The sequence below is a fragment of the Aphelocoma coerulescens genome, chromosome 1A (genome assembly GCF_041296385.1).
Source record: "Aphelocoma coerulescens isolate FSJ_1873_10779 chromosome 1A, UR_Acoe_1.0, whole genome shotgun sequence".
Classification (NCBI taxonomy): domain Eukaryota; kingdom Metazoa; phylum Chordata; class Aves; order Passeriformes; family Corvidae; genus Aphelocoma; species Aphelocoma coerulescens.
In genome coordinates, this window is record NC_091014.1 from 7,221,433 (window position 1) to 7,239,264 (window position 17,832).

Here is a 17,832-nt window from a genome sequence, read left to right on the forward strand (position 1 = left end):
AGGCCTCCTGCTGATTTTTCCTGGGGCAAGGGCTGCATAGAAGGGACTTCTGCCAAATTTTGTCACCACGTCAAAGTGGGAGTTTGCCAAAGAAAACTTTGTCACTTTACTGATTATATTTTAACATTTCAAAACAATTATTTACCACCAAAAACTTGTTCTGAGAAATGATTCTTTGTTTGTGGAAAGTTTCAGTAAAAAGAAAAATTAGTACCCATAGGCAGATAACCAGAGGGGGAGATGCCATTATGTGCAGTCAACATTAACCAAAGCAGCAAGCAATTGCTAGGACACTGACCAGAAGACACCATCAGGCACCTCAGGAGTAGTGTGATGTCACCAAGCCCATCTAATGGAAAACCAGCCAAGTCATAGAATCATTGAATCATTTATGTTGGAAAAGACCTTTAAGATTGAGTTCAACAGTTAAACCAGCACTGCCATGTTCACCACTAAACCATGTCCCCAGGCGCCACATTTACACTTCTTTTAAATATCTCCAGGGATGGTAACTCCACCACTTCCCTGGGCAGCCTGTTTCAAGGCCTGATAACTATTGCAGTGAAGAAATTTTTCCTTATATCCAAGCCAAACTTCCTCTGGCACGACTTGAAGCTGTTTCCTCTTGTACTCTCACTTGTTACCTGCAAGAAGAGCCTTTCTACACCCTCCTTTCAGGATGGTGTAAAGAACCGTAAGTACTCCCCTGAAGCACCTTTTCTCCAGGCTCAGCCCCCCCAGCTCCCTCAGCTGCTCTTCATCAGACCTGTGCTCCAGATCCTTCCCCAGCTCTGTTCCTTTCTCTGGACATGCTCCAGCATCTTTCTGTGAGTGAGAGGCCCAAAGCTGAACCCAGGGTTCAAGGTGTGGCCTCACCAGTGCTGAGTACAGGGGAATGGTCACTGCCCTGGTCCTGCTGGCCACACTGTTGTTAGTACCGGCCAGGTGCCCTTGGCCTTCTTGCCCACCTGGGCACAGCTGGCTCGTGCTCAGTTGCTACTGATCAGCACCCCAGGTCCTTTTCTGCTGGGAAGCTTTCCAGCCGCTCTTCCCCCAGCCTGTGGTGCTGCACAGAGTTGTTGTGATTGAAGTGAAGGATTTCACCATATTTAATCTCATGCAATTAGCCTCAGCCTATCAAACCAGCCTGTCCAGCTCCCACTGTAGGGATATCCTCAAGCAAATCAACACTCACCCAACTTGGTGTCATCTGCACCAAATCCTGATCCCCCAAAAGATGATTCCTCACAAAGACAGCATTGCTCCTGCCCCTCTAAATCCCTGTTGGGCCTGCCTTCCCAGATATCCCTGTTGGGACGGCTTGGCCTGGTTTCCTGCAGAGCCAGTGAACCCTCCCAGCAGTGCCACATGTGCTGGGACGTGCTATCCTGCTCGCTGTGTTTGTTTTAGGGGATTAGGAACATGCCTGGACCCAAGTACATGCTGGAAAAGATGTTTCAAACACAAAGCAGGCTGGTTTGGAGGGAAATAGGTACATTTCTGTGATTAAATGAAAATAATTGGGGTTAAATGGGGAGCAAAATGAAATTTCCTTGCAATTACTTGGATTTGTTGTAAGAAAGAATGACACATTTTCAGTTTTATCTGCTTTCTACAGTTTTGCCTCTATGCTTTTTCTCCTACTTTCAGAAATTAATTTGGACTCCTTTGCCTCATTAATGGGAGATTACCTAGCTTGGTGAGAAGTTCTGTGTATTAGAAATGGGCTTTACTGATATAGCTCTGAAACACTGATGTGCTCTTCGGTTCCAAAACCCCCTTCTGCCAAAACCCAACAGAATAACATGACTATTGCCCTAAATTATTGTTCAAACATAAGGAAGTGATTTTTTTTCTCAATGGTTTTGGTTTTAAGGAGCAGAGAAAGCTGCTAACTGCTCTCCATAAATCCTCCCTTAGTTTGTGGTTCTTTCCCAGTCATCCAGGTAGGGTTGTTAAATCAGGATGATATTGGGATTTATGAGAATAGTTTATTTGATGCACTTTGTTCTATAAACATCCACTTTCAAAAACCACAGAAAATTCAGCTGTAAAGTCTAAAAACTCAAGGTATTTGTGGGTGCAGACCACCATCTGAATTATCCACTTACACTCTGGTGAGACACACAAACCCTGCAAAGGTTGTGACTGAAATAGTACAAGACTGACATGTTGATGGTAGAAAGAGGACAGTCCCTAAGAGGACAATTCCTCTCCTCTCCTCTCTCCTCTCCTCCTCCTCTCTCCTCTCCTCCTCCTCTCTCCTCCTCCTCTGTCCTCTCTCCTCTCCTCTCCTCTCCTCTCCTCTCCTCCTCCTCTCTCCTCCTCCTCTGTCCTCTCTCCTCTCCTCTCCTCTCCTCTCCTCTCCTCTCCTCTCCTCTCCTCTCCTCTCCTCTCCTCTCCTCTCCTCTCCTCTCCTCTCCTCTCCTCTCCTCTCCTCTCCTCTCCTCTCCTCTCCTCTCCTCTCCTCTCCTCTCCTCTCCTCTCCTCTCCTCTCCTCTCCTCTCCTCTCCTCTCCTCTCCTCTCCTCTCCTCTCCTCTCCTCTCCTCTCCTCTCCTCTCCTCTCCTCTCCTCTCCTCTCCTCTCCTCTCCTCTCCTCTCCTCTCCTCTCCTCTCCTCTCCTCTCCTCTCCTCTCCTCTCCTCTCCTCTCCTCTCCTCTCCTCTCCTCTGTCCTTGTTACTATTACTCTGTCCTGTTACTATTAATTTTGCTCTTTCACTTCTTCTTGTCATCCTCTGGATCCATCAGGAAAATTTTATTTGTCCACAAAAACATCCCCACAGTGAACACAGATGCCAAAAATCCCATCCTTCTCTCCAGTTGTGTTCAGCTGCTCTGAAAACCTCTAGCACTGGTCCTGCAGATGTTCTGGCAGCCTTCAAGCTCCTGATATGTTTTGAAAAGCAGATGTTACTAATTTGTAAATCATCTTTGAACTTCTCTGGGGGGGAGCCTGAAGCATTTGGTGTTGTTTCTAAACAAATGGGGGGGGCTTGTCTTTCTTCATTTTTACCAGGGTGTTTTTTGGGTTTCTACACCATCCCTTGCCAACCCATCCAGCTATGCCAGCTTCCTCTTCATTTCTGCACCTCAGTCCCTCCTTCATAGCTTTTCAAGAGGAACATACTCAATCGTGCCTTTCCCATTACTCTTGGAAATGGCATGATATTTTGCCCTTTTTGCAGGTCTCCAGATGAGCTGATCCCTGAAATTGCTATGTAGTGGGTCTAAAAATTATAGCATATGTCAGGCTCTGTGTGACATGTACCAGCCTGGATAGACATAACCCAAATTCCTTGTCCCACTTGTGTTTCCTGCATGTGCAGCTTTCCTGGTCTGGATACTCTCTGAATATTGTCACCAGCAGGGACAGGCAATCAGTGCTGACACTTTAATGGCACTTTCATTTAGGTTTGACATCCCCTGTTACTTGTTGAGAGGATTAACTTGTGACCTGATCTGACTGCTAGTCCTTATCTTTGGAAATGATCCAAACTCGAGCAGGAATGAAAGGGAAAAAAACTCACAAGGAAACAACCTTTTTGGGTTTTGTACCCAGAGAGAGCATTTTGGGTTACATTTGGACTTTGCATTTGAGGGGGTTCTTTCTGTTTTCTTCGCAGGGTAGACAAAATTCTCACAAAACTTACGAGGAGAACAAAATGTTTTACTTTTTTTTTTAAGGTAGACACAGGGGGAAATAGGAAAACAATTACAATCTTTTCATCAAGCAACAAAAATACCAGCCAAAAGTAAAAGGTATTCAACACTGTGTTTGGAAAATCTGTAAGAATAGCAAAGGTGTAACTATATTAATTATACTTTCTCAGCTTTATACAAACACTTATAAAACATGAATTAATACCAGAGGGAATATTTTTCTTAACAAAAAATGAAAACACAAGCTTTTAATACCTATCCCAGGAAAACCAGTTCATTTATTTAAACAGCAGTTTAGAAACCAGAAAATAAAACAATAAAAAAGTAGTTATTTTTCTCTGGATTTAAATTTTGGAGTTAAAATCTCTTGATGGCTTCTAGGGAATTGTAAGTTCTGTAGTAATTCTCAGGAAACAGCATTGCTGACTCCAGCAGAAAACAATTCAAATTGTGGTGGTGTGGGAGGTGGAGCCTTTGAAACCAGTGGAGCTTGTGGAGGAGTCAGAATCTTAGGAAATGACAATATTATTTCAAGAGGGGGGAAAAAAGTATTTCCAAAAGGAGCAAAACTGGAAGGTAGTGAGAGTCAGATCTTGTGTTCTGCTTGGACTGAAGCTCACGTTTCAAAGCAGATATGGGCTTTTCCAAATGCAGGGATAGTTTAAAGGATTAACATTATCAGTCATAGATACTGATGCCTAAACCCACACTGCTTGACCAGAATTCAGTTTGTAAACATCTAATGAAGGATATGATGGACTTTTCTTTTTTTACGAGATAACCAAGAAACAGGCTTTACTTCATATTTTAAGAAATTAGACTATATCTAATGTGTAATAAAAATATTTTCTATAGGATTTTAAAATATATACATATATAAAATACCTAAATTTTTAATGCCCTGTTGATATTGATGTGGTCTCTACAGGTTTTAAGTGTAACTAAGTGAGGCTGCCCAGCAACCTCCATTATACCTCAAACAGTGACTACAAAACTTGAAGCTTTTTCCACACTGCAAATTAAACCTGCTTGAGAATGGGATCTGAAATTGCCTGCTGGGCCTGATCCAACACCCACTCATAGGCTAAGTCCACTCCTGACTGCAGGATTAGGTCTTAGACACAGACCTGAAATGATGTGGTTTCCAACCTGGTTGGCTGACCACTGATAAAGGCACCTGAGGGAGTTACTGAGAGCCTTGAGGCACTTCTGGGAAAAATAAAAGTTATTATATATTTGATTTAGAATATTTAAGGATATATAGAAACAGTCTTAAGACAATTTGGGCACATCTATATTTCATGCTGAAGAGAGGCACAAACTGACTGTGTCTCAGACATAGCCTTTGCCCAGGCACTGGGTGTAGACTTCAGTCAAGCTTAAGCAAGGTTGAGAGCCTGGGGGTGATGAGGGAGAAAAGGGCATTCATAACTGCATCCTTCCCACTGCATCCATCTCTGTATCCCAGGCCTTCCTTGCCCAGCCCATGGAGAGGAGGTAAACTGGGAAGAAGAGCTCCTGTGTCAAGTGCCTGCAATGGCCCAGGGGGCTGGGCTGGCACTTCCATCAAAGACAACCTAAAACTGGTGGTGGAGGTGGGTGAAGGAGGAGAAGCACAGATGACTGTCTGGCCCTGTGTCCACTGAGAACAGCGAGGACATGGCTTTGGGCTGTGCCAAATCCAGCTGGCATTCCTGTTTAAACTAGCACTGTGTCTAAAGCAAGTTCAGATTCATTTTCCATGCAAGGTTTGAAGCACAGCATAGACAAGGTGTGAGGGCCAGACCCTGACCTAATGCAGGCAAAATTTGCTGCTACCATTGGCCTGAGCACTTACCCTTGCATTATACCTTAAGGTAGGTAGCATGGGAGTTCTCCTGCTTCAAAGAGTTAATGTAGGGGATTTGACCACCTGCAGAGGAAAGTTTCTCGCTGAGCTTTCGATTCACCAGCTCCATGTGCCTGGAATTTTTCCTGGCTTGCCGGAGAGACCTCTTGACTTTCTTCACTCGATCTCGCAGCTGTTTGTTGCGTTTCTCCAGCGTCGCCACTTTCTGCTGCAGCTTCTTCACTCTGTCCTCCTCCTCAAACAGGGCCTTCTGCACCGAGGAGCACATGAGCTGTGGGGACAGCAGCAGGTGAACTTTACACAAAAAGTTATCATAGCAAGGGTTAATTTAGGCATTCCAGAAAACACCTCTCAACTTTTCAAAAGCAGAATGGTTTTTTTGGGAAACTTTTACTCTGGTTTTATCTCCTTTTTAGTAAAATCCTCTCTTTCACTAGTGGATTTAGCTAAGACACAAAACTGTAGATCTTAATGATATCAGTGACTCACAATTACTTTTATGAACTGACAAAACACTGAGGCTACATTGAGTTTATGGAGAAAGGCTGCCCTAATTCTGGTATGAAACTGGAGTTTGGGTCAAGGGCTGTCACTTTTGGAAAGCTCTAGTTTTCATTCAGATTAACAGCACTTCAGAAACCCCAGACTCCGACGAGAGCCTGCTCTTTATGTCAACATGTGAAATAAGGGCAGCACCTGCCAAACACAGAACTGGTTATTTTTCCTTTCCAAGAACAGAGGTGTCTTAAATACCGCATTATATGGGCTTTGTTTAAGACAAAACCCTAAAGGGTAAAATCTCAGCAGAGCCTAGGAGCATCCACAATTCCATAACTTTAACAGAAGTTATTCTTTAGGGTGTTGTTGGCTGAAAACTGCCCCTCCCACTCTACCCTATACAACTTAACTGCAATTTTGCCCCCAGAAGGGACATCAAGCTCTTGATGCTCACTCTTGCCAGTGGCTTTTAGATAGGAAATAAAAAGGAGAGACAGTTTCAAAGGTGCTGACCCCAAGGCTTAACTCAATAGAAGACAGAAGAGCAGCTCACAGCACTTTTCAAATCCACTGGGTTAGATGACAAGTGTTCACCTTCTACTGCCTCATCCTAGGATGACCCAAAAGACCTCCTTCATCTCAAGGGTATGTGATTGCCATGTTTATGGTCTCTTGTTTCTCACTTGTTTCCTGTTTGTAGGTGCAGCAACAGGAGTGGGATGACAAACACCAGCTACAAGGGTTGCTGAGTAGTTTCAATGCAAAGGAGTTCAGTTCCCGACACACAGCCTCACCTGGGATGGGATTCAGACCTTCTCTTAAGGTCTGGGCTCCTCTCTTTCCATTTCCCCTGTAATGTCTGCAGGGAGAGACACCCTTTGAGGCTCCACTTCCTGAGGCACAGGGAGGAATCACTCTGTGAACACAACCCTCTCCTTTTACTGACCACAAAGGCACCAAGTTCCATTTTTTCCTACCTGGAACACATTTTCCAGGCAGAAAAATAGGAGGTACCTGGAGCTCAAGGACAGCTCCACCAAAAAATTTCTGATTTAGAAGATCCACATCAAAATCTACTTCTTCTCAGGTGCCTTCTTCCTTTTTTATTTCTACAGAAAGCATCAGGAGATATTTTACTGTGCATGTGGGACTTTCATCTTGCTGCTGCACTGTAAGAACAGGCAGTGTCTTCTGCTGGGTTTATCTTTTGAATACATCTAGAAATTTTTTTATGTGTGTCAAGCACTCCTGGAATCTGGATGGGCTTTCTCTGGCAGAACATTTGGAACAGACAGGGAATCTAAATAAACAAGCAGAATCCTGACTGTGATGATGAAGGATTACATGTTTCTTTCCATCTTACTTTGTAGTATTTTCAACAACTGAAAGCTGGGGAGGGAGCATGGCTTGATGAATACCATTTCATTTGCTTTGGAAACCCCCAGCAGTGGGAAACCATGGCCAGTCAACACAAACACAGCAACTGCTTCCACTCCCTTGGAAGCTCTTGTTCCTCATGCAAAAGCACTGTGGGCCTATGCTATATGGCAAATTCTTGCCCCAACTGTTCTCTCACTAGGGCTCTTCTATAAATGTGTGCTAGGAAGATGGGGAGATCACAGACAGAGGGCCAGAAATTGGGCTGAAAAGGAGGGAGTTTGGTTTTGATCACAGCTCATTCCAAGTGCTCTTTGAAAACAGCCAGCACATCTTGGCTTTTGTGTTTGCCAAACCCTTGCAAAACCTCAAGCAGAGCACTTCTTGAATTTAAATCCCTGCAAAGGAGGACACTGAGCTAGGGAAATATGTTTGCTGGGAAGACATGAGGTGGAAACTCTACTTCATGAGGGATTTCCTGCATTTTCCGTGGATGCAGTGATAGGCATGACCTATGCCAGAATCCAATGCAGAGGAACAAACACTTCATGCAGCTGAAGTGGGAGGTTGTGTGAACCCAACTGCGTTTTCATCTGCCTGGGCTGGCTGGTGGGGGAAAAGCAAACATCAGGGATAGCGTTATCCTCATCCCAGAGACACTCTTAAACATTCTGAGGTTGGTCCTCTGTCAGCAGAGGTAGACTTGCTCTATAGAGCTACTCAATACCACTCAATTCTCAAATACCATCAAAAGCTAGCCAGCTCATTTGCTTATAGTGTTTCTCTACAGTCCTTGCTCTCCAGTCTGAATCACACAGTTTAGTGCTTAAATTATCTGGTGATACCCAGAGACATCACAGGAACAGCACAGTTATAAAAAACTGAGGTACTATCAGACATGCACGGCTTTGTTTGCCAGCAGGGTAGGTGATAGGAAGAGCCCAGCTTGATAACTGGATGCCTGCCTGCAACTGCGAGACTACCAGCTGGAAAATAAACACTTTGTTTCTTCTGCATGGGGAAAAATAACAAGATGGAGTCCTCTCATTTTCACTGGCTGGTTACAAATAGCATTTTTCACAAGGCTTTGCAGTGGGGATGATGAGGATGATGATGATGATGATGATTATGTTTAAGTGTGAGTGCTGTCCTGCCCTTGCTCTTACTGCTGGGGCTGTGATTCACCTGGCTGCAACCAAGTTACCCTTGAACTGGTGCTGAGAACTGTGTAACTGTGACAGCTGTGAGCTCAGCACAGCCTGGATAAAAAACCCAGCAGCTGAACAAGCAGGTGAGAAGTTAATCAGTCCATGTTGCTACTCGGATGCTTGGGAAATGAAGAGAAGGACCAAGAAATGGCTCCATAGGCAAACCTTATAGTTTATTTTCCAAATTCCCTTCAAAATTTGAATTCCCTAGTGACCCATAATTCAGAAGAGTTTTTTGGTCTGAAGATTTGTCTGCATGTTTTCTTGTTCCGCAGTTTTGTGAGGAAAGCATCCTCAGCAGTGGTACACTCAAGTTCAGAACAGTACCAGGAGATGTAATGAGAAAGGTGGCACAAGAACCCTACAGATCCTGAGGATTTATCCCAGACAGCCTACAACTGTGAAACTGCATATGAAATATATTTGAGTGTTTGTCTGAGAGACCATATCACAAATATACCCATTTTAAAATTTCACTCTATCTAGGAGATTTACAAAATCTGTCCCTTTGCCAAAGAAATCAGCACTGAATAGAATAGAAATAGCACTAAATAGAATAGAAACATGGAATCATTAAGGTTGGAAAAGACCTCCAAGATCATCCAGTCCAATCATTAACCTAAAAAACTGATTTTGGAGCAGCACATTATAGGCATGCAAACCCCTTACCAAACACCCTGAACAGATGCAGATATACATTTGTCTGATTGACAGACACACACCTTCCTTCTACAAGCTTGATTTGAATGGGACAGGGGATAAAGGTGCCATGGATAAAGGTGTGATGGTAGTGTTCATCCACCCAGAATGTCCAGAAGTGGTTGAAGTTAGTGTTACAGAACTCAAGTCACTCAAAACCCAGCAGTGGCACCCAAGGCTTGCCCTTCACCTACCCAAGGGAGAGATGTTGAGTCCCAGCTATCTCCTCATCCATGCTCTTTATGGCAGCACTGCTAAAAAACACTGGAGTCCCACTACCTAAAAGTCTTTCCTGTGGGAGCGAGCATGTTATATGGAAAGACAAGGAATCAAAGAATAGCAGGAGGGGTCTGGCAGTGGGGAGCATTGGGTTTGGGATGGAGTGTCTTAACCTCCAGTTACTGGGATTTTTTCAGCCAAGACTAACACTCGTGCTGAAGTGTGGAAAAGCTCCTGTCAGCACTGTTAAAGCATTATGTTGGGTGAAGTGGTGGGGGCATGGCAGGGCTGAGATAAACCACCTTTGCTTGCTGCAAGAACAGCCTTTTTCAGAGGTACAAAATAGGGGTCACAAGGACATATCCAACATCACTGGCATTAATGGAGATGAGCTGGGGTTTCACCCTAGGACCTCATATGAATCACCAAGATGCATAGGACCTGGATGGAGAAAGAAATTGTTGTGGCTGTTGTTACCTTACTGAATGTTGGGTAGCATTTGCCACAGGAAATGTAATGTTTGTAGCACAACTCTCCAGTTCATTCAAAATATTAGAGATGGGGTTTCTTGGGGGGTATGAAGCACTGCCTACAGGAAGCCTCTGCCAGGCTACACCCACCCTGAGGTGTCTCAGCTCTCAGCACTGTTTTTCATCCTCATTTCACTCCTCATGAAAAGCAGATTTTCTCTTTAATCTCCTTAGATGCAGCTAGTCAAGGGAAGTCATCTTTCCCAATAGTCATCAGAGAGGAATGGGCACATCCAAAAAGAAACTTCTTGACTCTCTTAGATACTTCCCTTTGGTGGACCACCTTTGGAGTCTCCTGCCTGGATAACTATCTCAGACTGGGATTCATTCCACCATGAGTCCCATCAAATGGCATCTGAATGGCACTGACTTCCTAGGGCAGGCTGCAAGGGCAGGATACAGATAATTTTCTTGGAGTTTGGAGAAACTTGCCCAGGAAACAGACCCAAATCCATGCCCATGGGCACTTGGGCGTCTTTAAAAAGAGCTTTGTTCTGATCTGCATCAAGCCACTGTTTGGTGTGAAGGTATCTGAACTGCTGGTGGCATCCATTTCAAAACCCCACACTTCCCCTTCAATCTCACAGCCCTTGCACCCCTGCTCTGGCTGGGGTGGTTTTAGAGGATGAAGGGTCATTAGAGGGCACTTGAGGGCTAGTGAAAAGACCCTCAGCCCTGGAGGTAGCTGAAGAAAGGTCCCTGGCCCCAAAACCACACCTAGAGCTTGTCCTGGGGCATTGCTTTCCCCCAGCACTTTGAGCCCTGAAGCCTGAAATGCTGCTGAGAGGGAGGAAGCAAAGATATCAAGTGAGAGTCACACCAAGTCACCTTGCCAGGATTGGAAATGGAGGTGGGAACACGTCGTCACAGTGACTGCAAGTGCCCAGGAAGGGATCAACACCTTATTCCCTATACTTGTGAAGGAAAAAAAGGCAAGGGTTTAGCGAGAATAGAAACCACACTCATCGAGAAGACAAGAAAGGGGGGGAAAAAAAAGGTGTAGGGTATGAGCCAGACTGCCTACCACAGGCACCTCGCTCGTGCCAAGTGAGCAGATAAGTCAGTCCTGACAGTAAATCCCTAAATTCCCTGCCCAGGCAGTGGGAGACAGAAGGTCTCCAGGAAGAGAAAAATAAATCAAGAGGGTACGACCTCACTCTGGGGCACCTCCAAGTTCCTTTCCTCTGCTCACTGACCACGCAGTCAGCAAGGGAGGCACACCAGAGGCAGCCCGCTGCTTTTCCCCGGCACTCTGCGGCGGAGGGACGCCGCTCTTGCCTTGTTTCCTTTGAACACTTTCCTCCGAGCGATTCGCCCTGGATGCCACAGGAATGCGGTGGTGGATGGGGCGGGGAGTGGCAGTGAAGTCTAAGCTGTTTAGCAGGAGCAGCCGAACTCCTGCTCCTCGCCTGGGCTCGGTGCTCAGCCCCACCTGCCCCATGCCTGCTGCCTTCTGCATTTCCAGCAGCTTCCCAGCCTCAGCACCTCCCCAGCTTCCAGCAAGTGTGTACCCGCGGAGATGGGTCAGGGCTGGGGAAGCAGAGGGTCTTGGAGCCCTCCCAGGGTTTTAACCCCCCATGAAACCCTGCCAGCCTCTTTGCTGAGACTCACATCACTCTCCTCTGACTCCCTCCACCAAAACTACTCAGGGTGGCCAGTGGAATAAGGAACGCGGGGTGGCACATGCCGCCACAGCGTACAAAAGCAGAGACAGCAGCCAGGACACCACTCCCTGCTCTGCACCCCTGTTACAGGGGATGTACAGAGCTCATTGCAAGGACAGAGAGCTCACAGACTCTGCAGCACCGCTGTTCAAAAGGGAGAAACACAATCCAAGGAAATGCAGCATCTGCCCTTGTTTCTTCTAAGCATCATGCATGGCTGGTGGGTATTCCTGATACACTTCTGTCCTGTTCCTGGTGAGGAGCACACAGTGGTCCTAACTGGATTAAGCTGCTCAGTTACAGGAAAATGATCCTGAATGTTAAAGTGCACTACCCAGCTGAGCTTAAAGGAAAATGTTTTGAGGAAGGACAAACAAAATATTTTCTCCATGGTTTTAACAAGAAAAGGTAGGTTTAAGTCGACCTTACAAAACAGGCTACTTCAGAGATATCTGCATTTTGCTCTGCCTGAATGCTAGAAATGTCCAGAATTACACAGTTACTGTTTTTTTCTTTCTTTTTTTTTCTTTTTTTTTTCTAATTTCAATCTCAGGGCTATGGTAGCAGTTTCAGCATGTTTCAGCTGGGCTTCAAAAGTCCCTTTGAGAGGCTTTTTTCCCCAACAATATGTACAGAAGCTTTTCATTTTCACAGCTACCAAACTTACCAAAACTTTCTATCCACTTTAATTTTCAACTCAGCTTTTTCCCACCTAGTATTATTATTGTCACAATAGAACCAATTAGGTCTGATATGCCTAAAACTACTTTGCCAATATACCTTACCCCAAGTGTATTGTTGTCTGACTGGAAGTTGCTGTGTGACCAGCTAAACTTGTTTTACTTGGCTTGTATTTCAATAGGATTAGATCACCATTCCCCCCACATATACACACAGAGAACTAATTAAATACCAAGGAAGGGATAAAACCAGCAAGATCCAAAATCAGAGTGTATTGTGTCCTTCCCTCTCACTGGTGGGAACACAGGGAAAGGAGAAACTGCTGATCAGAGCAGCACAGCATCTTATGATTTGCCCCTATTTATCGAATTTTTTAAATTAGCTGACCTTTACCTTGTGTTATAGCAGCTTCTAGAAACTTCCTTTATTTTAGTGGTCCTGTCAAGTAGACAGAATACACCCTATAGCACAGTAGCAGTCAGGGAAGTACAGTATATCCAAATATACCATCTCCAGATGCAGCTGAAGCTGAGAACCTGCATCAGATTGTGAAGAAAAATATTTCTCTTTACTAATATTAATTTGCATGAGAACAGTATTAGTTAGACGTAGTATTATTCTTGGTTTGGAGTATTCACATTAATTATGGTTTATTTCAGTCTAATGTATTACAACTCGTAGAATTCCCTGAGAGTCCTGACAGAGGGGGCTGATGTTTGGTGTGGCAGGTGCTGCAGGGGTATCTGTGAGCTGAGGTTTAGCTTAAACATGGGTTTTAAGGGGTACAAAAGAACAGGTGGGAGACGTGGACTGTGGGAGAACAGGGGGCACGTGGAAACAGGATTGATTAAGGGCTGAACGAATTCAGAACCTCTGGGGGGTAAGGCCATGCCAGACCTCCCTGTACCCCTCAGCAGGTTCAGAGTGCAAAGGCTCAGAGCCCACATCCTCTGTTGCTGAGGCAGGAAGATCTGGGATCAGTAAATATATAATAAAATAAATGTTATGTATAATACGAAGAGAACCTTTGTTTCTCTGTCACCTATAAGTCAAAATGGGGAAAGAGAGAAGCAGAGCAAATCCTAGCAGGCTGTGGGTGGGTATTGGCATACAGCCACAACGTGACTGCAATGCATTAAATTCTGCCTCTCAAGAAAGCAAGGAAATGGACATTTACTGTAATTGGAGTCCATGTCTCCCCCCCAGAAAATATATCATACCCAGGGGCATTTGTATGCACAGGGGGAGAACCCATGCTGAGAAAGGCAAATGTTTAAAGTTAATGCAACTTCTATAAAAGTCAAGTTGCCCTATAAATCCCTCCACTCTGGATATGTTGGCTTCACACTGCACACAATCTGCTGCAGCTCAGCTGCCTTTACAAACAGATAGGATTTCCTTGGCTGAAGGCTCAGCTGGAAGCCCTGAGTGTGCCTTGCTGCTGTGCACAGCTTCCGTATTTCAAAGAGAAATTGCAGGTGCCCCGGGGCAACCTGCTGCCCTACAGTGCCACTGGGGAGGGGAAATGTTCACATCTCTCCTGAGCATCCATAGAAACTTATGGAGACATTTCACTTCATTTGCCAAGTCCATCTGGGTCCTGAAAAGCATGGGGAGTGAAAAGGGCACACTCAGACTTGTATTTATCCGTGTTTGGTGGGTCCCTTGTGGTAGTCCTTGCATCACCCTGCTTAATGTATGTAACCTCAGTTCTGGGTAGGAAACATTGGCTTTCTGATCTTTTTCTACAGTCTCTGCAGAGAGAGACTCCTCTGGAGGATGAGTCAGAGGAAGTAATTTAGAGCAGGGAATCAGGCACTAAAACTGAGTTGAATAGTACTGAAACAACTCCAACACGGTGCTTGCACACACAGTTGAGATGCCCCTGTCATGGCAGGAGCAGGACAAGAGGTTCTAATGAAGCCTTTCCCTGCAAGAAGTAAGGGATTTGTGAAACCTGGATAGAAATGATGGCAGCAGCATTGAAGTCAAGCTGGATAAAACACACAGGTTTGACAAAGAGCATCTGCATCGGCTCCCGAGCTGCTCTGCAAGCCCAGAGCAAAGAGGAGACCTCAGCAAGGAGCTGTCTGCTGTGCCCCACTCCAGCAGCCTCGGGAGAGGTGACTGAGCCAGCAGGGCTGAGGACCAGGTCCAGCCCTCATTCAAGGACAGAAGTGCCATGGGTTGTCACAGTGGTGAAGTGGAAAAGCTTTGGTAAAGTTGAGAAGCAAAGACAAAGGGATGGAAAAAAACCAGCTGTGATCTGCAGGCGCTCTCTGACTAATGTCAGTGCCGAGAAAGGGACCCAATGCCTGAGAGACTAATCAGCAGCTCTGAAGCACTAACATCTGGCTGACGGGAGCTCACTGCTATCACAGATATTCCTGTCCCACCAGGCAGCCCAGCACAGCCTGTCCACAGCTCCGGCTGCTGCGTGGGCTGTAAATCCTGAAAGGGCCCCGGACCAGCCTGGGTGAGATAAATGGGCAACAGGCTACTCCGAGGATGGCAGGATCTGGAAAATAGGCATTTTTCAAGATGGAAAGATGTGGTATTCAGGGGACTGCCCTCCTCCTTGCATGTACTCAAACGGCCCTAAGCATTTGGGGTGTTAGTGACTGTTTCTATAGGAGAAAAAAGGTGCAGTTTTCACCCTAGCACAATTCCTCAGATCCGGTTCTATTTCTGGGCCAGTATTTCAATTCTCAGCAGAAACACAGGGTCAGGGAAATACAGGGTCATACTTGAAATCCAGCATCATATTTAATGGCCAAAGTCTCTCCTTGCTGCTTTGCTGCGTTTCACACAGACACAGAAGCCCCAGAAGTTCCCACCATGTGCTGCACAACTTACTGCCTTATACAGGGAAAAGCTTTTCACACAGGGCTGGCTACAATGCCTGTGGAAAATAAGGTCATAAGGGAAGGTTGAGTCAGGCCTCCCCATACACACACGAGTGCTGGGGCACTCTTTCCAGCCTGATTTCAGGAGGAGGGTTGCAGCCACAGTTACACAGGACGAAATGCTCACAGGGCTGGTGGATGCCCTGTGGTGAACTCTTCCCTGCAAGCATCTAAATTATAAAGCACACACCCTACTGCTGGTTAATGTTGCAGTGGTGGCTCTCAACTGTTTAATCCTATGTTAATAATTGTGCTGGAGAGAGATAATTACATAGCAAGTGCCACACCACTGCACAGTGAGCACATGGTGATACCTTTGAGCTACAGTTCAATCATGCACTGCCTTGGGGTTTGGCTCTTTTGTGAATAACTGCACCGAGGTCTGAAAAATCTCAAAATATCCTGCTGTTATGTCCGTTTACCTGTAAAATCTGCTATTGTTTCTGGCCAAATATTTAGGGACAGGCAGCAAATTCATTCCCCTGTAAGATTGTGTTACTGTTTGTGTATGCAAGGGCTTTAAATGTGATTATGAAATTAATTTTCTCTATCAGTCCAAAATTTTTCTGTGGAATTTGTTTTGCCTTTCTCATATTTCTCTGATACAGAACTTATCTGTGCTTTCGCCAGCTTTGTATTGCATCGCTTTAGCAATAGCAAGGGCCAGGGAATGGACAGCCTTGAAGAGCAGATGATCTGGATTGCCTCACACCCCTCCTGCAGTAGCAATCACAGTACCCACACCAGTCACCATCCACACAGCTCCACAAAAATTGCCTAACATCATAGTATTAAAAAAAAAAAAAAAAAGACAAAAAAAGATGGCAAACCCACTGCGAGGAAGCCAGGACCTGGGCTCCAGTCTAGTCCTATAATCAGGACACTTGCCCTGTCTTTTGACAATGATAATGTTGGAAGAACAAAATCTCTGTCATTCTGAGCTGTGTTATATGAACAGCTTGTTCTCATTCAGCAACACGTGCACTTCACACCTCATCAATGAGGGCAGATAAAATGCATGTCCTCATCAGAGGAATGGAACTGGTGATGTCTACTACAGTGAGGGCAATAACCAGTTTGGGTGAAGTAGGTTCAGTAAATAGCTTCCCTGTGCTTCAATTCCCTGTCTGCAAAATTGGGGATTACAGAACATCTGTGATTTACAGAGTTTTCTGAGTCATTATAATCTAATCCAGAAAGGTCTATATTCAAAGCCTGAATAGTGTGGGGACAGGAGCAATAGGAGAGCCAGGACCTATGGGCAGATACTTCACTTGCGTGCAGAATGGCCACAGTGCTTCTCTGTGCAAGTTCAGAGTATGAGCCCAGAAACCGTGGTTTTCCTTAGGTGCTGGTGGGCATTGCCCATAACTGCAGCCTTGTCTCCAGCAATCTGGAAACACATTGTTCAGTAAGGATCCCAAATAAATTGCCCATCACTGGCCCATGTGACTGAGCTTTCAATACTGAGGGATCTAGTCAATACAAATTTGCAATATAAAAACTGTATCTTTCTGTGTCATTGATCAAGTCATTTAAGTCCACATTTTCCAAGAAGGGGAAAATCCTGGCTTTGTGAACATGGCTTAGATATGGCTCAGATACATGAGCAATGTCCATGGTCCCAGGACCAAAGGTTTCCAGTATGATCAAAGCGACAACTTCCATCAACTGCATTTACTGGGCCATGGAATACAAACCTAACCATTCCTTAGGCACCATTCACCAACAAAATGGGTGTGAGTGGTTGGGCGACAACATGCTGATGGTCACTGCTCTTGTTATTCTGTACCTAAGGGTCAGAAAACCAGCAGAAAAGCCAGCAGAAGGATACACAAGGGGTTTTTGCAGGAATGGAAGGAAACGTTTATTCTCACTCATCATCTAGGTAAGAAATTAATGGGAGTATGAACTAATCTGGAAGAGCACAGCAAGAACATGGCACTCAGCCTCTGGAGGGAATGGTAAAGACCCTTTCCAGAAGGTATTTGAGGCCTCTCTTCATTAGTCAGGAGTGGTTTAGGGGTTAGTACATGTAAACTGCAACACAAACTCAGCTAATAAAATGGTGTGACCAATTTGTTTAATCTGAGCCCCATCCAGGCTGATCTCTCAGTTCTACCTTGCTGTTTAATCCTGTCAATAAGTACATCCCTGTACTGGCATACAGCACCTACATTTCTCATGGCAGTCAGTATTACTGAAAGTCAATCAAACTGATGGTCTACACTGCTCCCTCCGGATATTTGTGAGGCATTTCAAGGGAAAAAAACAACCAAAAAAAATCCTAAGAAATTGCATAATTCCACATGTTTTTCCTTCCACATTCTCCCCACCCTAGAGACTCTGCCACTTAGTAACATTGCTTTATTTAATCCCTTCCTAAAATACTCTTTTACCATTGAGAACTTTGCAACTGTTTGGGAGTGGGATGAGTTGTTTGCTGTTTTGATGGAAAGAGAGAAACTAAATTATTTCCTGGCTGAGATTTATGTGTCAAGTTTTATCTTGCAGCCAGGTTTTTTTAGCCAAGTTATAA

At 45.0% G+C, this 17,832-nt stretch overlaps 1 protein-coding gene across 1 annotated transcript in view; it reads right to left on the bottom strand.

Annotated features, from left to right (window-relative positions):
* Positions 1–3,648: 3,648 nt before the first annotated feature.
* CCDC3 (coiled-coil domain containing 3) overlaps positions 3,649–17,832 on the bottom strand; it is a 34,788-nt gene continuing 20,604 nt past the window's right edge. The window contains exon 3 of the mRNA XM_069003823.1: positions 3,649–5,782. Within this exon, the coding sequence (XP_068859924.1) occupies positions 5,507–5,782 (276 nt within the window). The 3' untranslated portion in view covers positions 3,649–5,506. The remainder of the gene's footprint in view (positions 5,783–17,832) is intronic.